Raw genomic sequence first — 27,754 nt, 5'->3', positions numbered from 1 at the left:
TTCTGAGCAGTGAGAAGCCCCGAAGTGGTTAATCTCCAGGAACCCTCAAGAGAGAGGCATTCCTTCCATTTGGGAAATTAACCATGAATTGGGGTTCTCTTCCCACATTTATTCTCCAGACCAGGAAGTTACAGGAAGAGAACATAGGTGGGGTTATAGTTTAACAATATAGGCAGGTAACATTCACAAGCAAAGTGACATTCCATAAGGCAATTTAAGTGATCCACCATTGCTTCTCGGCCTTTTGGCTAAGATCAAGTGTAGTATCTGTTCTTATCAGTTTAATTAAGTGATCCACCAACAAAAGCTTGATCTTAGCAAACATTCCTTCTCCCCACACAGCTTTACACATCAATCAGTAGCTTGTCTGTCTTTGAACCAGCAGCCTTGCTGTTGTTACAATTTTTCATCTTACAGCAGAGACTATAGCCTGGGGAAAATTTCCTGTTTTTTGAAAGGTCAACATTTTATATGTACTTTTAAGAAGTTAGACTGAACCTGAAAGTACAAGAAACTAGGCCCTGTGAAATATATTTGCTTTATAGTATACTCCACACTAATGCCCTAAGTTTTGGTTACACTCTCACTTAGGTGAGAACCTGAGCAAAAGGGGGGAATTGTTAAATAAGATTGTGGGAGGCTATTGTTTTGAACTGAGATCCTGTACTAGACCAGACCACAGATCAGACCAAACCAAACTGGAGTCACTCATGCTAAGTGCCACATTCTCAAACTGAAACTTTAAGGAAACAAATCGATCCCCAAACAGATCAATTTGTTTTTTCCTCAGAACAGGAGAATCCAGCATAACAAGGAAGTCCCCTCTGCTCTAACCCTTATGAAAAAGTAACCTGATGTTCATCAACGATTTTTTTCCTATTGTTGGCTTTCTTTGCTCCCGTCTTATAAAACCCACAGTTGTGCTATTGTCCAATGGGATTTGAGATCAAGTAAGTCCATTTATGATGGTGACAGAGAGTGACATCCATGTCAAAAGCTTTGGTCAATCTCTGAAAATTGAGAGATTGACCAAAAGAGGGGAAATGTTAAATTAATTTGGCCTAAAGCTGCCTCCATGCATATTTTAAGTTTGACCTAAAGGTTTCTCTGTACATAGCGAACTGTAACTTAACAATGGTAGACTGTAGCCTACTCTTGTCATTATGAGTAGCTAAGTCTCAGCCAGTCACCGTAGCTGAACTTCATTCAAAAGCCGGCAGCCAACTATTTAAACCAGGTTCAAATAGGCCAAATGCTCAGCCATAACCAGGCCATGTGTTACGTACTTCACTTCCATTTCCACATGTCACTTTCCTTTTTCTGTCCATAAATGCTATTCAACCACATGGTAGCCCTAGAATCACTCTGAACCTATCTGGTTCTGGGCTGCCCAATTTGCTGCTAATCATTCATTGCTCAGTTAAACTCTGTTAAATTTAATTTATCTAAAGTTTTTCTTTTAACACTGGAAAGAGAAGTAGCACTTCCAAAAAGGGCTTAACTCCTTCTTCTACACTTCTGGAATTTAGGTAGCCAAAAAATGGAAACCAGGGACACGGAATGCATGAGATGAGAAATTCAGGTACTTCTCCTTGCAAAAAACTAGGGAAGGAAAAACAGGATCACATTTGTATTTCAAAGACTGCTGGGTTCTTTTCATGCAGAATTTGGCGTTAGGCCCCGTGTGTCCCAGCAGTGACAGATGAACAGGGTCGCTGGGCGTGGGACTCATGCATGCCTCGCATCCACAGGACACCAGGGGCCTTGTGCTGGCAGGTGCAATGTGAAACATCTCACACCATGGACCAATCTCCCAGGTGATAAACTCTGTTGCTACCAGCAACATATTCCAGTCCTTTGGGCCATAAAGCAAAACTCAACACTCGTGTCCAATTCAGCAAACAAAGACCTCTTAATCGTGGGTTTTCGGCCCTTAGAGGTTGGGCTATGGGGCTGGGAGTGACAAAGGGGTCCTGCAGGGTGTCCGGGCAGAGGGAGGGAGCAGCGGCAGCATCCTGGAGGGCGGCCCGGCACATGTGGCTGGGAGGCAGCGGCAGCGGGAGCAGCAGTGCAGGGGGCGGCTGTCCCAGCAGGGAGGAAGACAGGTGCCGTTGGGGCTGCAGGGGGCCCGCATGCCCAGGGGACTCATGGGGGTACAGTGAATGCAGCTCCTCTGTAGGAGAGGACAGAGAACGTCACCTGGACACCTGGAATTGGGCCCAGGGGCTGCCACTGCCTGGCTCAGGACCTCCTGGGACCTGCAGGGTGGGCCTCACTGCTGCTCCCCTCCCCCCTGGGCTGCGGGCCCCCAGCCTCGATGTCTCTTCCACACTGAGCTCAGGCATGGAAAGTCTCCCCGCCTTCCTCAGGGGTTGACGTTGCTTCACCCTGGGCTGGGAGCCTGGGGAGCAAGGACAACGCCTGACTTCCCTCTGGCCCAGGAGTGCCCATAAGGCCCTCGGGAGTGTGTGTGGAAAGGACAAGCCCTGACCACAGCCCTCAGGCCGGGCTCTGGGCGAGGGCAGGTGGGGCATCCTCGGGTGGGTGATGGGCTGTGGAGGCAGCAGCTCTGCCGGCCCCTTGGTTTGGGAAAAGAATGATCCACACCCTCAGGGACAGCAGAACCTGTCTGCACAACCATTTGCCCATTGCCTTGCTGCCATCTCTCCAGCACCCTGCCCCACTGTGGCTCAGCTGAGGACCACCAGTCCTCACTTAAAGGGCCCACACGTGTCAGGGAGCGGGCCTGGGGCACACAGGCCACATGGCACTGTCTCTGGCCACTCTGACTCCAGGAGAGGCAGACAGAGAAGGGGCCACTGTGTTCAGGAGGCGGTGCAGCAGGAGGAGGAAGACCATATTGGCCTTTCCATAGCCCAACTGAATTCCAGGGAGCAGTTTCTCAAGGACCACAGTGAGAACCTTAAACCTAGAGAAGCCTACCGGCACCCCATGGCAGCCAAGCCTTCAGGAGAACAGGCTGAACAAAGGCCCTTGTGTGATCTTCCTCAGTGTGCTCTGTGACCCCACCCTGGGCCACGCCCAGTCACACTTCAGGCCTCCCTGCCTCTCTTTACGTGGCCCATTATGTGCAAGGTGCAGAATAAGACAGTCCCCGCTCAGAGAAGTTTCTGTTTCAGTGGCTCGCTGTGGCCAGCTATGGTTGGCTCGCTACTGTGGCCCCGAGAGGTATCCAGGTCCTAATCCTTGGAACCCATGGCTTGGGTTCCTTACGTGGCAAGAGGGATTTCGTGGCTGTGACTAAGCTGAGGAGGCTGAGATGGGACATTAAGCTGGATGATCCAGGTGATGCTATGGAATCCCAGGGGACACATGGGACACAGGGGACACAAGGAAGGGACCCCCACGTGTGATGGAAGGAGACACACTTTAAGGCTCTGCAGTGCCCGCATGTACATGGAGGAGGGATCACGAGCGCCCTGGCACACTGGGATGTGGCTCCAGAGGCTGGGAAGGGCAGGGAAGCTGTTCTCCCAGCGCTTCTGGAGCAAGTGCAGCCCGGGCCACACTTGGTTTACACTAACAAATCCCATCGGACTTCTGGCCTCCAGCACAGGGAGAGAGGAAATGTGCCCTGTTCAAGCCACTAAGGGTATGGGGATGCGTTGTGGAAACAACAGGAAACTAACACTCTTGCCCAGGCAGACGACCTGCAATAAACACCAGCCCCCCAAATCCTGACAGAAAGAGCAGGAGGAGTGGGCTGAGCAGGTCCAGATCAGGACTCAGATCGAGTCTTCTCAGTTGCACCTGCCTTCCCCTGCCACCTCTGCCCATGTCACTGAGTGGGTTTTCCCTGGCCTGGGCCACTGTCATGGCTCTATCGCCCCCACTCCTCCCATGGTGGCCACTCTCAACCCTCCTGGGACCCCTGTGCCATTAGCCTGCTTGTGGCTATGACCACTGTGAGGTCCGCCTGCACAGGAAGAGGAGGAGGCTGGTGACAGGTGCACAGCGCTGTGGCCTCCAGGTCCCTGTGGCAGTCACTGCGGGGCTGAGGGAGCTGCTGCAGACCAGCTCCATTTATACTGGAACCGAAGCCAAGCCAAGGACTCCTGGGTCCATGTAAATGCTACCGTCCCAAATCTGCAAAGGCCCCAGGACAAGGAGGGCCCTGGGGGTTAGGACCACTGGGAGGCTACAGCTCTTTGCCTGTATAAAGATGAGTTTCACCTTTACTGGATTCAATGGGGGAGGCTCTAAATGGCTCTGGGGACGTATCTCAAAATGATCTGCACCCCAAGGGATTGTCCTTCTCTATCTGCCCCAACCCCTGCACACACCATAGAGAGGACAGATGTGCCTGACATGTGAGCATGGGAATCTGATGGCGAGGGCATCGTGTTCCACCCAGAACAGGATGCACAGGAAAGCCATAAGGGGGTGACGGAGGGTGGCAGTGGGGAGAAAGGTGGTTCCGGGTACATCTGCTGCCCGTACTCAGGGCCTCCCGCTGGGATGAGCCTCCTGCCCTGCACAGCTTCAGGCCTGCCTCAGGGCCCAGCACGCAGCAGCCAGGATGACCAGTCCCACCAGAGATGGGACATGGAAACATACCATTCTCCTCCAGAACAAAGCCTCCCCGACAATTACTTCTCTCTTCTACTCTGCACGTATTTTATGGCACAAGTTAGAGGCCATGACATCTTTATGCACCATCTGGGCCTAGGTATGAAAACTCCCAAATTGTGTGCGACGGCAGAGACCCCACACAGGAATGAACAAGGTCACCTTAGGTCTGCCCATCCTTACCCTACATGCCTCAGGCTGTAAGTGAATCATCCTCAGCATCTGAGGCTGGAGGGCTGGAAAGAGCTCTGCGACTTGCATGGGCGAGTCGCTTTGCCTTGACCTCCCCACCTGGGAGAGGGGCCGACCATGCCCACAGTCCACGGTGGGGGCTGCAGCCAGACACTGCCCATGGTTTCCACGGCCTCCTGGCCCTGCTGAGCTCCTCTGCTACTCAAGCCCCCTCTTCCCAGGCTGCCTGGACTCCCACTGATCCCCTGCAGAGCCTGCTGTGGCTAGGAAAGCCCTCCAGTCCCTACAGCTGTCCACGCAGAGTGAAACCTTCAGGATTGCCTGGAGCTGTCATTCATACATAAAGCCTGACCTGGGGCATGAGAGTGACAAAGACCCTCAATGCTGCTCTGGCTTACTGAGACTCCATCTTACTGACGCTGGCCGTCCTCCCCTCCAGACCCTGCACTGCTGCTGCCCTCCTGCCCTGTCCTGCTGGGCCCTGTCAGGGACCTTGCTCACATTCCCCTCTGTGCCCTCAGACCTTGTCCTGAGCCACCTGTGTCTCCAGGAGCCTTTTCCTCCAAGCCAGGAGCAGGGCTCTCGGGGGTTCTGAAAGTGAGCAGGGCTGCCTTCCAGGGTTTGGGGGTAACCATCATGAGGTCACGAGTGCAGACCTGCAGGAGGGTGGGCAGGGCAAAGGGCGGGAGCCAGGCCCAGGTTCAAGACCAGCTCTCAGACTCCCTGGCTCTATGACCTGGAGCATGTCACTCAGCCTCTCTGTGCTTCGGTCCCCCTTGGCATGCTGGGTTAATAGCAGCACCTACTCCTACAGGTACTGGGAGGGTGGGCACAGAGAAAACTCATAAGCTTCTTAGGCTAGCAACTGGCCCACAGGAGATGCAATAAATATCATCTGTCATTATTACTAAATTCAAATGACGACAAGCCTAACAATTAGTTCTCTCTATTAGTCCATGGTCACAGGTGATAACACAGGAGGGGAACTTAGTACCTGGTAGCACTGGCCACTGTTGGCCAGAGAGCACTGTCACCCACGCCCAGCATCACTCCTGGCACCAGGTGGGCAGCCATGGAACGGCAGGCGCCATGTCTGGAAACTGTCTGGGAGGCTCGGGAGCAGCCACTCCCTGTCTTGGGCACCCCCCCTTGGCAGATGCCTGGACATGGCTCCCCGAGCCCCAATCCCAGGGGCAACTGCCAAGGTCAAAAGCAGTGGCCATTGTGCCCATCAGGGGTGTCCCTGTGACCCACTCACCTGGGCCCCGGGCTGACACCACATCAGTGGCACCTGGTAGGAGCTGGGGTGAAGGAAGTTGCATGAGCAATCCGGACTGCCCTGAAAGCAGACATGGCCCCGAGGAAGCTCGATGGCAGGGATGTGGCCCCCAGAAGGTGCAGCCTGCAGCTCCCGACAGCCTTGCCCGGGAGCACAGAGCTCCAGCCGCCCCCCAGGGAGGGGCCTGCCAGCCTTTAGTGACTGGGGAGGGGTCCCTTTTGGCCCCAGAGAGGTTTGGAATCTGGAACCGAGCAGGACTTTTGGTGAAGGAGGAGAAGCCAGGGGCTGGTCATAGAGGAAAAGATCGAAGGTTGGGGGGCTGTGTGGTGGCCAAGCAGAGGCCCTGAAAGGAAGAGGTGGTGGGCATGGGGGCCCGGGCAGCAGCTGGAGACAGGAAGGAGGCTGCATTTAGGGGCAACCAGGAGAAGGCAGGGAAGATGACGCGGCCCTGCTCAGGGGGCAGGTGCCCGAGATGCGGGCGGAGGCAAGAGGAAGGCACGGAACAGGTCCGGGTGCCACCTCCCACTGGACGGTGGGTACTGGCTTCTCTGTGGCACTCGCTGTCAGGGGATAGGCGGGGCTGGCTTCCCCTGCTGTCCTCTAAGGCTGCAGAAAAGGCGGAGGTCCCAGAAGAAAGCCTGAATCCCAACAAGGACAGAGCCAGGACCAGGCCTGATGGGGTTGGGGACAGGGGCCCCATACTTGTGGCCCTCCAGTTCTCCTCCAGCCCCACTAGATCAAAGTCCAGTGTCCACACAGCCATGTCTTCTTCCCGCAGTCCCCGCCTGGGGGTCACCGCCTCCCCACAAGGCCCTTCTCACCTCCATCCCTCTCGTCCCGCAGGGTCCCCCTCTGCACGCACAGCAATAAACCATCACTCTGGGACATGCGTTTGTAGGTGCTGGTGGCGGTGGCGGCGGTGGCGTAGGCTTCTAGGAAGAGAAAAACAACCGTCTGCTTCCTTGTCTGGCAGCTCCTGGGAGCAGGGACCTGGTGCCTGTAGCCCAAGCATGTGGCACCAAGCTGGCCATCAGCTAATGTCTGTGGGGTGACTGAAAGGACAGATGAGGAGCCGCTGTGCCATATGGACGTGTGCTCCACGTGGAAAACCGTCTAGCTCCTCCTGATCTGCCAGGATGGCCCTTCCCAAAGTGTCAACAGCTCTGTTCCTGTCCCCTGGCTGCTTGGGGCCCACCTGTGGTAGCACAAGCCTGGGCTGTGGGCTGGGCAATGGTCCCAGTGTTTGCAGGTGACTGTCCACCTCCACAGTTTCCTACCACACCCAGTCCACCCCTCCCTGCCTCAGCTCCACTTCTTAGGGCCACTGGGTCAAGCCTGACCCAGGTGAGCCACAGCCACCCCGGACCTTGGTCCTGGGCTCACCTGGGCCGGGCATCCCTCTCAGGTCACTCCCTCCACCTCCTCAGCCCTGCAGTCCCTAAAGGCTAAGCCCAGCTGAGGCCTCAGCCCTGCCATGACTCAGGCATTATGACAAATCCCACGGAGCCAGCACACGGCCAGAGTCTGGAGTGGGGACCAGGTCCCCTCAAAGGAAGCTCCTTTTCCAAAATCTCACCTGAGTCCTTGGGCGGGACCAGCATACAGAGAGTCCTCCGGGAAGGACAAAAAGCCCCATTTACTTCAGGAGGGATCCTCGCAGTTGCTGGAACAGGCCACCCCCAGTGGCTAATTTGGGGACAAAGGCCCCAACTTGGGTTCAGCTGGGAGTGTGGGAAGGTGCTGTCTGGGTGACATCATGATGCATCCCTTGCCCTTCTGGGGCGCCTCCCTGCCCCTCTGTCACCCTTGTCTTTGTCCAGGTGTGTGACGGATGGTGGTGCAGGCTCCATGATGCCTCTGTGTGACGGTGACTGAATTCCTCAGAGAAGGGACAGTGTCAGGATCTAAACCCAGACTTACCTGTTCCGGCTGCAGCACAGGTATTGGCTCCTTCGGGTTCTAGAATGTTAAAAAGACATTTAAACAAGGGCTGGGTGTGGTAGGGTGGCTTGTGGCTGGGCCCTGCAGACACAGGGGACCCAGGTCTGGAGCAGCAGGACAGACCATGGCCTTCGGGGTGTCAATGGGGTGCCCTGTGCCTGTGGTGCTGTGGCCAGCAGCTTCCACCTCCTGGATCCTTGGGTGCCAATCTTTCCCAACGGGAAGCCCTGTCCCTCCCTCGTAGGGTCCTGGAGATCAGCCAGGCTAAGGGGTCTGGTCCCTGGAGAACCCCAACACCTGCAAGTGTCTCCATCAGCCCACACTCCCATGGAGACCAGAGCACACTCCCCAGCTCCCTTCCTCTGGTGGCCCCTCTGTCCCCAGGTTTCCCCCGCCTCCCAGGCTCAGGGGTGAGGCCCCGGCTTTCTGTCCTGGCTGCGCCGAGTGCAGAGGTCGTGCCTGCGCCCCTGCCAGCCCCGTCCTCCTCCTTCAGCCTGTGCTCTGGGACGTGTCCTGCCTCCCCAGCTCCCAGTCCCTCTGCCTCCCCTCCCGGGTGCCCGTCTCTGCCCGTGTGGTGCTGCCACGCCCCATAGTGGCCGTCATTTCACCCTTAGGCCGCATAGCCCAACACAGGACAGCAATCCCCCGTGGTCAATGGCAGTGGCTTCTCTGTGCACCACCCACCCCCAGCAGGCCCGTGTGTGCCAGTGCTTAGTCATGGCAGCTGACAGGGTGGCACAGTTTCCAGACTGTGCAAAGGTCCCTGCTGGCTTCTAAAGGCACAGCATCCCACAGGCCACTCCTCCTCCCTGGCCAGCATCATCCTCCACTGGGGCCATCAGCACTTCATGTAGGACCCTGTCTCCCTCCCTCACCACAGAGGCGCCTCGTGGCCCCTCATCTGCCTGAGGCGCCTCTTGACCCCTCATCTGCTGTGGGTGGCCCTGTCTCAAGGGCCCTGGGGTCCCTTCTCTCTGGGGGCAGAGCAGGCCTCAGCCCAGTGTCCAGAGCCTGCCAGGCCAGCTGTGCATGGCTGTCCTGGGGCAGGAGGCCCCATGGAGCCCAGGCTGTCCCTAGGGTGGGGGAAGGTGAGGACAGTGTGTGTCCCTCACTGGCTCATATGATGATTTTGCAGTGAATGGGAAACTGCCCATAGGCAGAATCATGGGACGTCACCTGCCCAAGTCCTTCAGAGGGTGGGCATGTCCCTGGGCCCAGGGCTGGCTGGGCAGTTGTACTCACCCTCCTGCAGCAGAGCCAGAGGACAGGACACAGCAGTAGCAGGAGCAGCAGCAGGGACAGCCCGATGGCGACGAGGACCAGCGGGTTGCTGTGCAGTTGCTCCGAGATAATGAGTTTTCGGGGCATGACAGGTTCCGTTGTTTTAAAAAGTTCTGTTCTTTTACCGGGTTCTGTTGTTTCAGCAATTTCCATTGTTTCAACGGGTTCCATTGTTTCAACAGGTTCTGTTGTTTTAACAGGTTCCATTGTTTCAACAGATTCCATTGTTTCAACAGGTTCCATTGTTTCAACAGGTTTTGTTGTTTTAACAGGTTCCATTGTTTCAACAGGTTCCATTGTTTCAACAGATTCCATTGTTTCAACAGGTTTCATTGTTTCAACAGGTTCTGTTGTTTCAACAGGTTCCATTGTTTCAACAAGTTCCATCATTTCAACGGGTTCTTTTGGGCTAAAGGGTTCTGGTAGTCTAGTGGGTTTAGGTGTTCTGACAGGCTCAGTTGGCTCTGGTGTAGTAGTGGGGCGTGGGGTGGTACTTGTCACCTTTAAGAGAAACAGGTTGCCTTGTATCCAGGCAGGACAGACACTGCCAATGGCAGAAGACTGGGAGGGCCTGGGTGGCCTGTTCCCAGGTGCCCACCAATTGGCATCCCACCATCCCACTCCCCCTGTCCCCAGCTTGTCACACCCCTAGGGACCACAGTGGGACTAGAAGCTGGGGCTGGTCTCAGAGAGCTACAGACCCCACCTCTGGCCTTGGTCAAAGGCTCTGCCCCAAAGCCCTGACAAAGGAGGACTGAAGGCCTCGAGGTCTGACAAACCCGCCCTCTCTGCACACCTCAGATGACAGTGCAGGGCTTTTGTGAGGACACAGCTGCTGCAGGTACACAGATGGTGGGGGCCAGGCTGCTGGGACCCACTGAGGTGAGGACCAGGGGCAGGGCTGAGACCCGCTCCATCTCCCAGTAGCCCGTCCCACCCACAGCCTGGCTCTGCAGCCTGGGCCACACCTGCTCAGTTTCCACATCTGTACAAAGGAAACAAGACTCCCTCCCTTTTGGGCACTTGTGAGCTTTAAGAGTTCAGAGAAAGTCTCAGTACAGGGCCAGGTCCCTGCAGGCTTAGGGAATGGGACCTCTTCTCCTGCTTGTTATTCATGATGAAGGGCCCGTGTGCTGCATCCGAGGGGAGCAGGCTGCCCAGTCCTTTCCTAATTCCAGGTGCTGCTTAGAGAGAAGGCTGCAGAGGGACAGGGAACAGGTCGGCTGAAAGGAGAGGTGACAGCTGGGCTGCTTGTGAGGGTGACTGGCTGGGCTGCAGACTCAGGGCTTCTCCTGAGTTCTTTTCTAAATGTGCCTGTCCCTGGGTGGGCTGTCACTGGGTGGGATTCCTGATGGGCACACGTGTGAGTTCTGTCTGCTGATCCGTGCGTGGATGTGAAGGCAGAGCCAGACAGAGGACTGTCAGCACTGCTGGGTCCCCACAGCTGACACTGGACACAAGGGTGGTCACAAGTAGGCTCAGACATCCCTCCTGCCAGGCACATGCCCCTACTGTGCTGCCTGGGCTGAGGTGCCTGGGTGACATGGAGCTATGAAGAGCAGGCACCGGGGGAGCAGCACCTTCATTCTCAGGGTGCCTGTCCCTGAGCTGAGCCCCAGCTCACACCCCTAACAGTGTCCCCGTCAGCAGCAGGAGAGAAATGCACCGCAGGGATCAGAGAGAGTGTGAGAGAGGGCCAGTTGAGGACCCTGAGAGAGGAGGCAGAAAAGAGGCTGAGAGATGTGTGCAAAGTGTCAGCAGGTGTTCGCCCAGCAGGCTCGGGGGCTGGAGGGCATGAGTGTATTTAGGGCCAGAGCCACAGCTAGAGCACAGGTTCAGCAAAAACCACATGCTCACCGGGCAGGTTGAATCCTCGATCCCCTGTGTCTGGGACACCATAGGTAGGGGCCGGGTGCCCTAGAGTCCTGCACTCTGGCTCCTAGCAGGCAGCCCCCAGCCTTACCACTCATCCCAGCTGGAATCCAGTTGTGTCTGCCTAAGGTGGCTGTACATGCCTTCTGTGCCTACCCGGGAGCCAGTTGTCCTTTCTGTCCCCCCCCCCGGGTATATGTCCTACTGGTGCAGGGCTCTGGACAGCCCCCATGGTTCGCTACAGCCCCTCTGTGGTACTCACGCAGTTGACCTTGGTGATGGTGAAGTTGCTGCCAAGGAAAGTGATGCCATTGTTCAGGGTGACTTGAACAAACATCGGCCTAATGCACAGAAAGCGCAGAGGGTGAGAAGCAACCTGGAGAGACCGAGCCCTGGCCCTTGGCTCAAACCTCAGCCTCTGAAAATCAGGCACTGGGGCTCCGGAGCGTGGACAGCATGGCAAGGACACCTAGTTCCCCAGTGCACTGTGAGGTCATCCTCAGCAGTGGTGGCCAAGGGGGATGCAGGTCATGCAGTGTGGGCTCTGCTTGGGGTCTGATACCATCGGGGCCTTGGGCTAAGTGACCAGGGGGTGCTGCTTGGTGTCACCATCTTGACTCTTCTCTATCTACAGGGTATATTAGCTGAGCTCCAAAAGGTGACCTGGAGCAAAGGCACCATTCCTCTCCTGATGCTGCCCTCCCCATCAGAGCCTGGGCCAGGACAGATCCCTGAACACCTGGGGGCCTCCATCAGGGACAGATATGGAGTGTTCCTTTAGCCCACTCACAGATGCAAAAGAGCTGCATTAGCACAGGGGCATCCCACATTCTGTACACAAATGGTCATAAACACTGACCACCTGGTCTCCTGCTCACTAGGGCCTCAACCAGGGCCACTTACTGTCTGGGCTGTTCTATCACTGGTCCAGGACAAATTATTTTAGTTTCTTCCACCACAGTTGGATTTACATCTGAAAGAAAATAATATAAGAAAAATGTCAATGGATATTTCCTTCCATACATTCCTCTTACCCTCTTACTGCCCTTGGCAAGCAGAACTAACACTTTGGCCAATGACAAGTTTGTCCTCTCTGCCTTCTTCTACTCCAGGACATGTGCTGAGGATTTGAAGATACTGTACTGGTGTTTAATGGAAAGATGGGAGGTAGACTCCCTGCTTTTATGGGACTTCATTTTAGGCATTAAAGAGGGAGGCAAATAACAAAATAAAAAACAAAAAGGCAAGAAAACGAAATAAAGGATATCCAAATTGGAAAGAAGAAAGTCAAATTGTCCCTATTTGCAGATATTATGATTTTATTTAGAAAAACCTAAAGACTCCACCAAAAAACTCCTGGAACTGATAAATAAATTCAGTAAAGCTACAGCATACAAAATCAACATACAAAAAATTAGTAGCATTTCTATACACAACAACAAACTAGGTGAAAAAGAAATCAAGTAAGTAGTCTCATACATGAGAGCAACAAAAAAATAAAATGCCTAGGAATAAATTTAACCTAGGAGGTGAAAGAGCTCTACAAGAAAAACTATAAAACACTAAAGAAAGAAATTGAAGACACAAAAAACCAAAGATATCCCATGTTTATGGATTAAAAGAATCAATATTTTTGAAATGACCACAGTACCCAAAGCAATCTACAGATTCAATGTAATCCTGCTCAAAATATCAATGATATTCTTCACAGAAAAAAAAAAAAATCCTAAAATTCATATGGAACCACAAAAGACCCCAAATAGCCAAAACAAAAAAGTCTGAATAGCTTCAACAAAAAGAACAAAGCTGGAGGCATCACAATACCAGACTTCAAAATATACTACAAAGTCATACTGATCAAAACAGAATGGTACTGCTACAAAAACAGACACATACTTCCAAAAGCAGTACCACAATTTCATATAAAGGACAGCTGGCTGCTCTTTTCTTCTGGGACATTTTTCTTCAAGAAATATATAGATTGTTGATGCTATAGCAGCTAATGGGATATTTCTCAATTCTGCAGTAAGACCAAGCCCCAGTATATGCCTTGTGGTGGGCTCTGCTGATGCATCAGCAGTAATCTTTAAAGAACAAAACAAAACAGAAAAAAAGCCATATGATTACAAAAGCAATCTATGCTCATTGCAGAGAACTTCAACTAGAGAAAACACACAAAAAAGCGAAATGACCTATAATCTTAGCACCTAGAAAAAAATAGCCCTTTAGTGCACAGTCTCCCAAAGTATTCTTTTGTTTTTTAATTCTCATATTATTTGTGAAATGAGATAGCTAAAAAAAACAATCTGGGTTGAGATGATATTTAGAATAATGTTGTTCCCAGATTTTTAGTTCAATTCCTGGTGCTTTAATTTTTCATGCGAGCCTTCCTTAAATGCTGTTGTTATTTCACTGCTAGATTGCTTGTATTTCGATTTGTACTGTACATTGGAATTGGCCATTATATTTTATTGTTTGCTGTTTTTCTGTATCTGAATTTATGCTAATTGGAAAAAGAAGTTTTCAATACATATTGTCATTGGTTTAAAAAAAAAAGACACATGGACCATGGAAGAGAATAGAAAACCCAAATGTAAATCCACAATCTAGAGCCGACAAATTTTTGATAAGGGTGCCAAGAACATACATTTGAGAAAGGACAATCTTTTCAATAAATATTCCTGGGAAAGCTGGATATCCATATGCAGAAGAATCAGACTAGACCCCTATCTCTCACCATATACAAAAAATCAACTCAAGACAGAAATGCAAGACGTGAAACTATGAAGCTAGCAGAAGAAAACAGGGGAAATGCTTCAGGACGTTTGTCTAGGCAAACACTTTATGAACAAGGCCTCAAAAGCACAGATGACACAAGCAAAAATGGGATTACATCAAACTAATACGTTTCTGCACAGCAAAGAAAATTCAACAGAGCAATGAGAATGACCTACAGATTGGAGAATATATTTGCAAACTCTTCATCCAAGGGATTAATATCAAGAATACTTCAAAAAGAATACTTCATAAAGTATCAAGTTACTTCAAAAGTTCATGGAAAGAGTCATATTATCTTTTAATTCTATTTTTCCACAAACATTTTGAACACCTTCATATACAAGGAGCTCAGACAACTCAACAACAAAAAAACAAATAATCAGATTAAAAACTGGGCAAATGATCTGAATAGACATTCTTAAAAGAGCACATACAAATGGCTAATAACAGCGTGGAAGAATTCTCAACATCACTCATCAGCAGGGAATTGCAAATCAAAACCACGAGATATCATCTCATCTCAGTTAGAACGGCAATTATCAAAAAGACAAAAAGTAAATATGCTGCTCAGGATGTGGAGAAAGGGGAACTCACGCACTGTTGGCGGCAATGTAAATTCATATAACCATTGTCGCAGACAGTATGGAGGTTTCTCAGAAAGCTACAAATAGAACCACCATATGACCCAGCAATCCCACTACTGAGTATATCTCCAAAGTAAAGGAAATTAGTATGTCCCAGGGGTACCTGCACTCTCATGTTCATTGCAGCTCTATTCACATTAGCCAAGACATGGAATCAACCCATGTGTTCATCCATTGACTATTGGATAAGGAAAATGTGGGATAAGATATGCTATGCAATAGTATCCAGCCATAAAAAAGAACGAAATCCTGTAATTTGCAGCAATATAGATGAGCTGGAGGACTTTATGGTAAGTGAAATAAACCAGGTACAGAAAGATAACTACCACATGTTCTCACTCATATGGAGAAGCTGAAAAAGTTGATATCATAGAAGTAGACAGGAGAATAGTTGTTACTAGATGCTGGAAAGGGTAAGCGGGGGGGAAGGTGAGGGAGAGGTTGGCCACTGGATACAAGATGACAGCTAGTTAGGAGAAATAAGTTCTAGGAATAAGAGCACTGTAGGATGACTATAATTAACAATTTATTGTATAATTTCAGATAGACAGGAGAGAGGATTTTGAATGATTTCAACACAAAGAAATAATAAAAGTTAGAGATGATGAAGATAATAACTACCTGGATTTGATCTTTACGCAATATACACATGTATCCAAATATCACATTGTACCCACATATTTGTACAACTATCATGAGTCAGTTAAAAATAACTTTAAAAAATCGATGAACAAACAACTGCCAGAGAGTAACAAGTACTGTGACATTCATGAGCAGAGGAAAGGACAGGAAATGGAGGGGAAGGAACAGCAGCTTAGTGACCTGTCCTGTCTTTCAGAGATACAGTTTCTCTTTTAGAGAAATGAAATATTTACACGTAAAATGATGCAATGTCTGGTATTTGCTTTAACATACCCTGTAGTGAGGGTATCAAGGAAACCAGATTGGTGTGGATTGATAATTAATAAAAGCAGGTGATGGGTGCTTCAAAGTCATCACACCTTCTTCCTACACTGTGTACTGATGAATATTTCCATTAAAAGTGAGTGCTCTCTGAGGAGGTGATGTTTGAGCTGAGACCAAAACGACGAGGAGCCAGCCAGAGAATGATCCCAGGGAAGTGTTCTGGGCTGTGGCATGTGCCAAGGCCCTGAGGCAGCAGCTGCTGAGCTCGTGAGGAGGAAGAGAAATGAGCTGGGACAGGTGGGCAGGGCCTGATGGGCCTTGGGAAGGGGTTTGGGTTTTATTCCAACTACAGTGAATCTATCTGGGCTGGACAGATTCTGGATATATTTTGGACATAGAGGCGACTTGCTGGTGGGCTGGATGGAGGGGGGGGAAGTAAGAGGGGCCAAGGATGACATCTGGGTTTTTGACTAGAGTGACCAGGTGGGTGGTGGCGCCATTTACAGAGATGGAGAAGCCTGAGAAGGGAGTAGGGGTGTTTTCTGTGTTTTCGTTTTATATTTTTATGTATGTATGTATGTATGTATGTATGTATGTATGTATGTATGTATGTATGTACGTATGTATGTATGTATGTATGTATGTAGGAGCTTGGGAGGCTCAGAAGATTCTGTAACTTCTCGCGGTGGATCCTTCTCACTGCTGAGCCCAAACCTTCTTCGCACCTCCTGGCCTGTGGTGAGGAGGCCAGAGCTGAGCTGCATTCCCTTCTGGCTTTGCTACCAGCTCTCTACCACACACTCCAGCTGCCCGGGCCCCAGGCTTGCCCTCGGAGGTTGGAATTAATGGCCTTGGAGGGCTGCAGAGGTTCTGACATCCACGGTCCTGGAAGGAAGTTCCTTTCTCTGGCTTTCTCCAGGACCCGGGAGTTCCAAGGCTATAGGAGCGTGGGGTTCTGCTGCCCAGAACCCAGAACTGCAGCCGTGGTGACAGATGCAGGACAGAGGCAAAGTCCCTCCCTGTCCTGCATCCCTAGGGCTGGGATCAAAGGGCAGGAGAGGAAGCTCGGTCATCTCCAGCAGGGGGGCCATGCCCAGTGGCTGGGGACACTTTCAGGAGACTTCTAACAGTAGAAATAGGTTTGCAACATTGTTCTTTCTTAATTTCTTAAAAAATAGACTTATCTTTAGAAATATTCTCTAACTTTTACAAGACAGCTCTCTAGGTGTTCCTACCAGGAGACTTAAACATTAAAACACACAGACCAAAAATGAAGCAAAAGAAATCTCCAGGTATGCATGTCCCTAACCTCTTAATGTTTCTGTCATCTCCTTTAGGCAACAGGGGCACCTTTTAGGAACTCACATGTCTCATGAAGAAGCGTTTGTATGACACTCAACAGTTTTTTCAATCCCACTTCAGTTTCGTTTCCTTTCATCATATTCAGGCAAAATTAAGCTTATGTTGTATTTAGGAGAATTTACAGTACTTACATTTGACTTTGGGATTAGGGGTAGTGTTTTACTTCTCATGTTTTCTCTATTTCCCTGACATCTACTGTGTCATTCTTATAATTATAATTATTTTCAAATTAATAATTAATATTTCAAAAATAATTATAAAATTATGTAAATAAATATGTAATCATAATTTTATAATTAAGATTTTATTTTATACACGAAAGTAGTTTTTATTGCTTTTCTCTTTTCCAGTGTAGGTCAGGGCTATTCCCGCCAGAATGATTCATGCCCACATGGACCATGGACACATGAGTTGTTCTTAATTCAATTGTGAGATTAACCATGAGCTTCTGAACCTTCTTACACCTCCCTTGGTGCTGATAATGAGAAATAAACACGTAAATCAGGTTAGAGGAAAAATTCACTGCTGAGGGCTACAACAATTGGGATTCACAGCAAAAAATGTCCCCACAGAGGAGCGAAGTGACTTCCAGTAGGGTGTTCAGTCCAGTGCTGGGGACGGAGGGGAGGGAGGCAGGCCTGGCCCATGGAGGCAGCGGCTCAGGGTCCAGATGCGCAGAGCAACCAGCAAAGCCCGGCTGACCCGAAGGAGTTTTAAAACCAAGTTTCACTGATTAAACCAAATACTTCACGTGCCATATTAAAAACTTACGCTTTTCTCTATATTCTAAAGTGTTATCTGAATATTCTAAACAGAGGAAATGTAATTAAAAACAAGAAAATCGACCCTCATTAGGGCATCAGAGCTCCCTGTAATGACAGCTGTACTCGGCCACTTCTGTCCCAGCCACCGGCAGGAGCACAGTGGCGTCTGCAGAGGAGCCCAGGACCGAGGGATGGGCTCGCCCATGTGAGACCCTGGCGCAACTTGGAGAGAAAGACCAGTGCCCTCTGGGGAGGGAGACCAGTTCACCCACAGGCCAGCAGAGGAGGCATCTGAACACTTTCCCTGGGGGTAGCCTGGGACCCGCCTTCCCCATGAACTGTCACCTCAGGGAGGCAGAAGGCCCGACTGGGGATCAGGTCGGCTGGGAACAAGTTCCAGCTCGGCCTCCGCTGCTGTGTGGCCGTGGGCAAACACTCCCACCGCCCTGCCTATGGCTCTCTGTCACAGAGGGTCACAGCGAGGCTGTTCTGAGAACCCACAGAGACAGTGTGTGCGAGGCGCTTAGCCCAGTGACTGGCACGGGAAGTGCTCAGTAAACACCAGCTCTCCTCAGCCAGGGTTGCTCCATCCCTAAGGAACTGCAGAGAAAGTACAGGCCAAAGCAAGTTCCCTGCAGGTCTGCACAACTCTAACCAGTGGGAATGTGGTGATGCCAGCCCCTGTCCATACTGTGTACTCTGGGAAAGGAGGAAAGATGGCCCAGAACCACCCTGGGGGAGAGGAGACTTCTGGGTTTACCAGATGGCCCTGGAAGCAGACATCACAATACATGACACAATTGGATCAAATGAGTGTGTCAAGGGGCCGGTGGGGAGAGCTGAGGAGGTGCAGGAAGGCCCTGTCCCCAGGCACTTGGGGCGGGGGGGAGAAGGGCACGGCACCTCAGTGCCCAGGGCATGCTCTGCCTGCACCGAGTGCATCCTCGGGCCCCTCGCCATCACAGAGGCTCCCTGAAGCCTGAGTGTCGCCACATCATGGGGGATTAAAGAAACTGTACGCCCTTCTGTGCCCCGACTGCTCTGCTCATGTGACCTTGCTCCTTACTGCAACTGCCACATCGCTCAAGTTTACAGTGGAGAAAATAGAGGCTGAGAGCTGGATACTTGTTTGGTGAAGGTCACATAGGCGACGTGGGCCTGGGCAGGTTCCAGGGCCCAGGCCTGGAGGTTGGCATCCTCTCTCAATCCAAGGGAAGGACACCTGTCTGGGAGAGGCACCGGTGCACCTGGCCAGGCTCAGAGCTCCAGGGCCGCCACCATTCACCACCAGCAGACCCCAGGGCTTCAGGTCCTCAGTCCTCAAGGGAAGGAGAGCTGAGCACAGGGCAGGGCGGACGCAGCTGTGAGGGCAGACCTGGCGCCAAATCCAACCTGGCCGTGGGCAAGCCAGGATCCAAGATACTCTTGGGCACTGGGGACAGAGGACTTCCCTATTATGCATACGAAGGGAGAGGTGGCTACCTGTCCAGCCAGTACCCTCTACCACCTGCCAACACTGCCTCTGACCCCACTACGTACACAACAAATCATCAGCAAGGTCTGTGCATCCTTGGCTGTCAGAGGGCACAGCCTGGTCTGGGAGGGGAAGGCATGACTCAGGTATGAGGAAGCGACTTACTGATGACTTTGGAGTCACTGAACTTGAATCTGCAAGAAATATCAGCTTGTACTCTTGCATTATGGAAGCCTTTCCCAGAAACGACCACTTCATAAGGCTCTGCAAGAATAACATGTCTGTGTGAGGATCAGTTCAGAGCTATGTCCACTCTGATCTCACCGTTCATAGTGATTCACCCCCGGAACAGAATTCCCAAGGGCTCATATTATGAAATAACTTTATCTGAACCCACATCTGTGGATCTGTCAGGCCAAAACTTCATCTGGCATCACGAGGTTCCATGCTGAGACAGACGGGCTGGGCAGTGAGCACTTGGGGGCCCTCTCCCACTCTCCCCAAGAGTCTCATGAATGGCACTCTGCCTCTCCCCCGCACAGGGACCAACTCAGCCAGGGCTGTCCCACCCTGAAACCTTGCAGTGCTCCCTAAGGCCACAGGGGCACAGGCCTTGTGCTCAGCCAGGCCCTCCCTCATGTGAGGCCAGAGAGGAGGTAGGATGACACAGGCTGAAGACAGCCATGTCTCATACCTGAGCAGGGACCCAGGCCTGGATGCCTGTTAGGCTCCTGACTCCACAGGGCCCATCCTCCTTCCTGTCTTTCTGTTCACCCTGGCAGGCTGCAGACCCCAGGCTCCTGGGACCCTGCCCAGAAGCATCCATCACAGAAGGAGTGTCTTGCTTTAGCTGCAGTTCTGGAGACCTCCAGATGATTCCTCATCCCCTGCCTCCTCCTATGCCACCAAGGGCCACGCCAAGCCCACCCTGGGTTCTCTTCCTTGCACCAGGGGGGTCACCACCCTGTCCTGAGGCAAACGCCACAGGGACACAGAGAGGGCAGGAAAGCAGGGAACTGCAGGCCCTCGGCTGCAAGCCCCAGCTCATCTGCTCCACGACTGCCTGGGGGCCCAGGCCTGGCTCGTTCCAATCCCCAGTGATGCTCAGGGGGCAGGTGCATTAACACAGAACAGTGCCTTGACCCTGGCAGTCCTGGCTCCTCCTGCTTCTGTCTTCCTGCAGCACCTCCAAGGGCTGAAGCTGGCCTGTGACATGCTTTGTTAGGCTTTATGTGTTGTCAAAAATGGAAGCCCACATTTAAAATTCTGGGCACTTTCCCCCATAATGCACATTTTTAGCTTTTGTGGGAAATGGGAAGGCCAGGCCTCAGGGGTTTGCATTCCTCCTTGTCACCCATTGGCTGGGCCATACCACTGCCCTCTGCAGATGTGGGAGCTCCCCAGGGCCCACCTTCACTCCAGGACCCCACTGTCCACCTGATATCGCCCTTGGCTCCTCTTGCTCATGGCCTCTGCCTGGACCCCATGGGAATCCATCTGGTGGCTGCCACCCTGTCCTAGGAAGAGCCTGAGCCACATGGCTGCCCTGAGGCTTTGAGAGAGAGCAAGAAATGCCAGCCTGGTGCCCTGTGCCTAGCTCCCATGATCTGGCCCATAAGGGACAAGCACCAGACCCTCACCCACATACCACAGTGGACAGCAGCTGCTTCCGAGCTGGATGCTACCAGTGCACACTCAATGTTTTCGCCACTTGGACCTCATAAGGGGCCCATTCAGCACAGAACAGGGCTTGGTACTTGCCATACTAGGAGCAGCTGGGCCTGTATCCTGTATCCTTTTGCCAGCCCAGCTCGGCCAACCTGAGCAGGGATGCCTCTTAGCCTCATGGGGGTGTTGTTTCCAATTTACATTCCAGGACAATGTACTGCAAATATGCATTTTTCTGCAAGATTGGACTCTAAACTAATAAAGCGTGATGGTGACTAGATGTAGGCAGGGAAAAAGGCCAGCTGAATACAGAGAGAACAATCTCTAAATAAGGCAGAGGGAGCTAATACCAGCCTCCCTGCAATAAGCAAAAAGCCAAAAGGAACAATAAATGGACAAATCTATGCCAGGCCAAGGCATGGAACTACTATTTCCATCGCAAACAGGATTCCCTGCTATGAGAGCATCTTTACTCTTACACCAGAGGCCAACAGAGGCCTCTGCCCAGGCCCATGCGAGGCCCAGAGGCTGAAGAGGAGGGGCCTGAACTCACCTCCCTCCTCTGCCTCCTTGCTCAGGCTCCCTGGCACACTCCCTGGATCTCAGGGACGGTCTGGGGATATGGCTCATTCTATTCCATTTGGGCTCCAGGCGTTTGCCTTGGACTTTCTTCCCAGTGACAGTCACCCCATGTGGGGCGGCTTTGGACAAGGTGGCCATCGGTTTCACAGGTCAGTCCCACACACAGCTCATTCCAAAGAGAGGGCGGCCCTGGGTGGGGGACGCTGGCCTGGTGGGGGAGGCATCCTTGCCACACTGCAGACCTCAGGGACAGGTGTTCACGGTTCAACCTGGGGTGACGTGAGCCCTGGGGATTCCTCTCTGTGGACACCTTTGCTCAGGCCATGGAGGCTCCTTCTGTCCCCAGTGTGGTGCTGGATGGTGAGTCTGCCCAGCTCCTTTTCCTCCTGCCCTGAGACCGTCGTTCGTGCCTCCTCCTCGTGTCGTCACTGTGGTGAACTATATGACACTCAATGTCCTGAGTCACCTGGCCTCTGCCTGGGCCCCAAGTACCCTGGATTAGTGGCCCATGGACGTGGCTCCAGGCCATTGCTGTGTTTCCTCGGGAGTTTTCAACACATGTTTGTTCTTGCATCATAATCCACTTTTTGTAATGACACAAAACCCAGTAACTGCACACACCTACACACTGTGCACCCCAGCATAACCCCCCCACACAAATACACACTCATACACGTGCCCAACGCACAGCCACACAGCCTCCACCTGCACTTCCACCCACCCCTCACACACTCACCCACTCACACCACACACACACAATAGACACACCAATACACACACTACATACCACACATGCACACAGTAGACACGCACCAAATACACATGCCCCACATACACACACTCCACACATATCAAACACACACACCACACACTCACACCACACACACCAAATACTCATAGCACTCACATATACCACACACACCACACGCACCCCTTATACACATACCATTTATACTCAGACCACTCACACAAACCGCACACATACCCTCGATACACACACCATGCGTACACTCAAAAAACCAGCACGAGATACACATATAACACACACCACATGCAAACACTCCAAACAGACACACAACAAATACACACACACCATACAGGCACACACCAAATACACATACACCATATAGGCACACACCAAATACACATCCACACCACACACAAAATACACATAGCAAATACACAGGCACACACAACAAAGACACACACCAAATACACACACACACCAAATACACACACACCAAATACACACCACACTCACCAACCCCCCAACACCAAATACACAGATAACAAATACACACATCGTACACACCACACGCAAACCAAATACTCACACCAAATACATATCTCACACACACAACAAACATTAAATACATATATACCAAATACCACATACCACACAGCCATCAAATAAACACACATACTACCTACACACACAAATCACAGGCATACACACCAAATGCACCCACACCAAACACAAAGACACCACACATACACCACACTCACATACAATAGAAACATACACCTCCAACCCAAACACACATACCACACACACGGACACCACACAAAATCATTATACAGACACCATACAAATACATATACTAAAACCCACACATATATACCACACAGACACACACCACACACATATACAGTACACACACTCAACTACATTTGGTACACACTTTATTCACGCACTCTGAACACAAACACATCACACCCTGCACAACACACAAACACCACACAAACACACAAAAACATCCACATAAAACATACTCATACACTGGACAAACTCCCTACCCCCACATACCTGCAATTTCCTCCACAAAGCCCCAAACCACACACCATATCCCACACAGAACATAGACACACACATCACAGACTCACAACACACACACCACAAAGATCACACAGACACATCGCATATATGTAGACCATGTATACCACATGCACACCATATACATTTACCCACACACAGAGCACTCAAATACACAACGTCATACCCATTTCACACAGACTACAAACACACCTTCTTACATCACACACACTCTCAGCAGATACACGTACCACACTACCTATACCCCCCCAACATGCACACACCACACACACAACACACACATCAAACTCCTAACAAACACACAACATATACACCCACACATATCACAAAACTACATACACACAACAAACACACTCACCCCATACATGGAAATACCATGCAAATACACACTTACACACATACACTCCTGGTTACAGCAGTGACTCCTAAGCTCTTACCTCCTAAACACGAACTGGTAGCATGCGCAGATGTAACTTCAAGACAAAACTTTGATGCGAGCTGGAATAGAGAGAGGGTGGAAGGGGGCAAGGAGTGTGATCCTCAGAGATACTGGGAGGTGCCCCCACCCTCTCCTCACGTCCAGCCCGCACTCACCTTGTCAACGATGCCTTGCAGGCCCGTGAATCCAGTGTCCACCCCAAATGCGTGTTCTGGTCTGTCTGCAATTGCTTCTATCTACAAGAGAGGGGATGTGGCTTGGGCCTCGAGCCAGGAGGTGATGAATGCAGCAGGTCCCCACACCTGGAGGTCGGTGTCTTGCATTCAGGCCATGGGGACAGCAGAAGGTCAGACTTTAAGGCCTGACCCGTGCTTCTGCCGCAGCCCCCTCTGTGGGGTGGAAAGCTCTTCCTCCCTCACCCCTGCTGCGGTGGCTTTTATAACACACGCATTAGTCACCTGTGGCCCCAGATCACTTGGGGTGGTTACAAGACCACGATCCGGGAGGCCCTGGGAAAGTCGCCTTAGATACTAGTTTGCTCAACTAGGCTCAAAGGTGGCACTTGGTTACCTGTTCTCAATTACCTGGTATCTCTTATAGTTCAACACACCCACGGAGTAAATAGTTGCCCCCATGCTCCGAGATATGTCAGCCTAAGAGAAGGAAGCATTGAGTATAAATCACTGAAATACGTGGAGTAAAATGCTGGTGACAATGGAACAGACTCACTTCCTCCTTAGTCTCCCTAAGCGGTACTGGAAACAGTTCTCCATCAGTAAAAGCGATTATCACGCTGGAAACCCTGGTGGCTGCAGAAGCAAGGAGTGGCCCGGTCGGTGAAGGCAGCAGGAGTGACCTACAGAAGCTGACAGGGCCACAGCAGAGCCCCCTTCAGGGCCTGGACTGGGGCTCCCCAGCCCTCATGCCTGGGGAGGGAACACGGAGACCAGCACCCACCACCCAGAGACTCCCAGGGTGGGAACGGGCCTGAGCCAGGACCCATGTCACAGATGAGGGGCTGAACTGGTTCAGGGCCTCCCACCAGGCTGCCTGAACTCTCACCAGCTGCCAGCCTGGACGACCTGTGCCCCGAAGGACAACTCCAGCCGTGCTAGACAAGCACGAGCCTGGCAGATGGGCACACGGAGGTGCCGCTGGCCGCTGTGAGGTGGGCTCAGTGCAGGTGCCGCACCGGGTGGCCCTGCCTAGGTATGGCCTGCGGCACCCCTGCTGCCATCTGACGACCAGAGCTCCCGGCCAGAGGCACGTGGACAGGGTCCCTGCACCCACCGGAGTCCACTCCCCACCAGGCTCGCCTCTGCCCTGACAGGAGCTGCAGCCCGCAGCCACCAGCATGTGTGCTCCGGCTGTGCATGGCCTCCTCGCTGTCTCAGCCCGCACAGGACGCGGGGCAGCCCAAGGACAGACGTGGGAGGAGCAGCAAGAGGGAGTGTGGCCACAGAGGAGAACAAGCTGTTGGTCCACAATGACCCCACGTCTGCCTGAGGTCCCCTTGGCTTTTCTCTTGTCCTGTTCACCTGGCTCGAGTGCAGGTCACACACCCCGTGTGTATGAAGACCCCACAGTGCACACACGTGATCTCATGCAGTCCTGGGAAACATCAGGGGGCAGGGGCTTCCACGACCCCTGCACAGGGGAGGGGGCTGCAGCTGAGAGAGGCAGCAGCGAGCTCCTAGAGCAGAGCTAGGGAGAGGCCAAGGTGGGACGTGCACAGGGACCTCCGTGTGGCCAGCACCCGGCTCTGTGCCCCATACCTGACCGTGATGGAGCCAGCAGGCAGCTTACCTCCCTCGTTGACATTCCTGATCTGCTCATTGACCTGCAAGAAAATGAAGAAATATTGGGGAGGACAGTGAGATGACCCCAGCAATACTGTCAGGACCTGATAAACTCGAGTAGATTCCCAGAGCGCTAGTGGACTGCACCTTTTTAAATCCTTCCTGCATGTTGGTATCTCCTGCAGGCACCACGTTCCTGAGTCTGTTAAGACCCTCATTTATTTTAGCTCTGAAAAAAATCAAAAAAGCATGTTGAGAAAGAGAGGGATTGACTGTTAAAAACAGCTCTTAAGCTGTCCTGGAGCCTTGTCTAGTGTGGACCCTACTGAAGAGGCGACGATGCCAGTCAAATAGCCCTGTCATGATCATTCCTCCTTGTGATGGAGAGGAGAGTCCCTGGCTTTCTCTGTCCCTGATGTGGTGAGCATGCGTATTGCCTGGCTTTCTCAGGGCTCATCTCTGTCTCAGGACACTCAGGCTTGGGGACCTCACCATTTACAGGAAGGACCATTTATGGTTAGCGTGAGAGCATCCCATGGATGTGCCACTGTGAATCAGGGACTCACAATAGGACCAGCATTCCTAACCTTAACCCTAACCCTGAGGGTCCCCTGCTGTTGGACACTCCATCTGTCAACAGGTGAAGCTGAGTTTGGAAAAGGTTGTCCTGCTAAGCCCCCAGCCCTGCACCCATCACCCAATGCCACAGATGCCTGACCCAGACATGGTCCCCCCTCCCATTACCCTGCTAAAGAAAGTAGCGATTCTGCTTAGTTGCAGCCCTAGGGCTCCTGGACTTCATGTGCTCTGGAAACCCAAAGAACAAAGTTGAGAGAAGAAGCTGGAAGGCTGTCCCTGCAGGCAGCCACTCTCTGATATGCAGGCTGGCTTTGGGAGGGGATATGACCTGTCCGGTGCTGTTACAACAGACAGGATGAGCAGGGACAGGCAGGGCTGCACTGGTAGCAGGACTTGCACAGGCACAGGGGAGGGCCTACATTCAGGCTACTTTAATGTGACAGGGCAAAGCCACCGCAGCAAGGCTGACCAGAGCATGGATAATGAAGGCTGCAGGCAGAGAGACGCTGCCAGGGGTGAGCTCTGATAGCCCTGCCTGACCCTGACTGGCCCTGCCCCCCTCCCCTGGACCAGCCACATTTGGAAGATTTCAGTTTTGCGGGCAGCTCCCCAAATCCACTGAAACTCTCAGCCTCCAGCCAAGGACCCTGCTAGGCCAGGGGTCCCTCCAGGCTGAGGAGGCTGTTCCTGGAGCCGCCCCTCCAGCCCGACTTCCACCCCCCCACTGACAGCTCTGCACGAGGAGAGACCCTGGGCTCTCGGGCCCTCAGCCACCCCCCCCGGGACCCCTCCTCCTCTTTGCTGTTATCGTTCTCTGGGCTGCTGCCCCTGGGGCCTGCGAGCTCCTCTGCTGTCTGGCCTCCTCCAGCACCCACAGCGAGCTCCTCTGCAACTGAGATTTCCTCAGTCTGTCCCCCCGAGCAGAAAGGGACAGATAGCGCCAGCCCTGGCCACAGCCCAGGCCCCAGGTCTCAGCCAACCCCTAGGCACTGGGCACCTGGGGAAGCGTCAATCCCAGGCTGAGCCCAGCTCCAATCAGGATCTTGTGGGTCCTCGGGAACTGGGAGCTGTAGGGCCAGGGGCTGCCTCTGAGCCGCTTTCCTCAGTGCAAGATACTGAGCCCAACACACACACACACCCACACTCACACACTCACACGCACACACTCACAGACACACTCATACACACACTCACACACTTTCACACACTCACTCACACTCACACAGACACACTCATACACACTCACACACACACTCACACACACTCACTCACGCTCACACACACACACTGACTCGCATACTCACACACTCACTCTCACCCTCACACACAGTTACACTCACTCATACTTACCCCAACACACTCACACTCTCTCACACACTCACACACACAGGAGTGGTGTCACATCTTTTCCTTTGAGCCCCTCCCTCAGGTAACACTTCTCACCCTCACTCACCAGAAAGGCCAAGAGAAGCCCTCAGGAGCCCCACGCATCTGGGGTGCAGGCCCTGAGCCCCCGCCCCAGGAGGCACTATCTTCCTCTGCCCGGCCCAGCCACCACTGCCTCTCTGGGCCCCCAGCCACAGCCCTTCCCCAGGCACGGCCTCCCCCATCCCATCCACTGGGCCTCTCTCCCAAACCCATCCACACGACACAGCCCCCTGAACCGCCAGCACAGCAGCGGCAGCCCCTCCCTGCTCCTCCTCCCAGCTGGACCTGGGGCAGCGCCCTGTGCATGGCTGCCTGGAGCCTCCCTACCCTGCAGCCTGCCTC

The 27,754-nt window shown here is 52.3% G+C and overlaps 1 protein-coding gene and 1 non-coding gene across 2 annotated transcripts; one reads left to right on the top strand and one right to left on the bottom strand.

Annotated features, from left to right (window-relative positions):
• On the bottom strand, nt 1–27,754 carry ANTXRL (ANTXR like). Its single transcript, XM_063087022.1, has 15 exons — nt 27,740–27,754; nt 25,553–25,634; nt 25,413–25,446; nt 24,336–24,415; nt 24,191–24,259; nt 23,762–23,842; nt 23,605–23,665; nt 19,249–19,347; nt 12,059–12,128; nt 11,418–11,496; nt 9,245–9,784; nt 7,982–8,020; nt 6,883–6,993; nt 6,041–6,083; nt 1–2,173 (listed from the first exon to the last, which is right to left on the bottom strand). Exons 2-15 carry the CDS (start codon nt 25,571–25,573, stop codon nt 1,794–1,796), a joined length of 1,707 nt encoding a protein of 568 aa, XP_062943092.1. The 5' UTR covers nt 25,574–25,634; nt 27,740–27,754; the 3' UTR covers nt 1–1,793.
• On the top strand, nt 229–427 carry LOC134371243 (U2 spliceosomal RNA). Its single transcript, XR_010022710.1, has one exon. It is a non-coding gene; the product is annotated as a U2 spliceosomal RNA (small nuclear RNA).

Source organism: Cynocephalus volans, chromosome 2 (genome assembly GCF_027409185.1).
Source record: "Cynocephalus volans isolate mCynVol1 chromosome 2, mCynVol1.pri, whole genome shotgun sequence".
Classification (NCBI taxonomy): Eukaryota; Metazoa; Chordata; class Mammalia; order Dermoptera; family Cynocephalidae; genus Cynocephalus; species Cynocephalus volans.
Note: the sequence above shows the minus strand (reverse complement) of the source record. Positions and strands in the feature narration are given on the sequence as shown.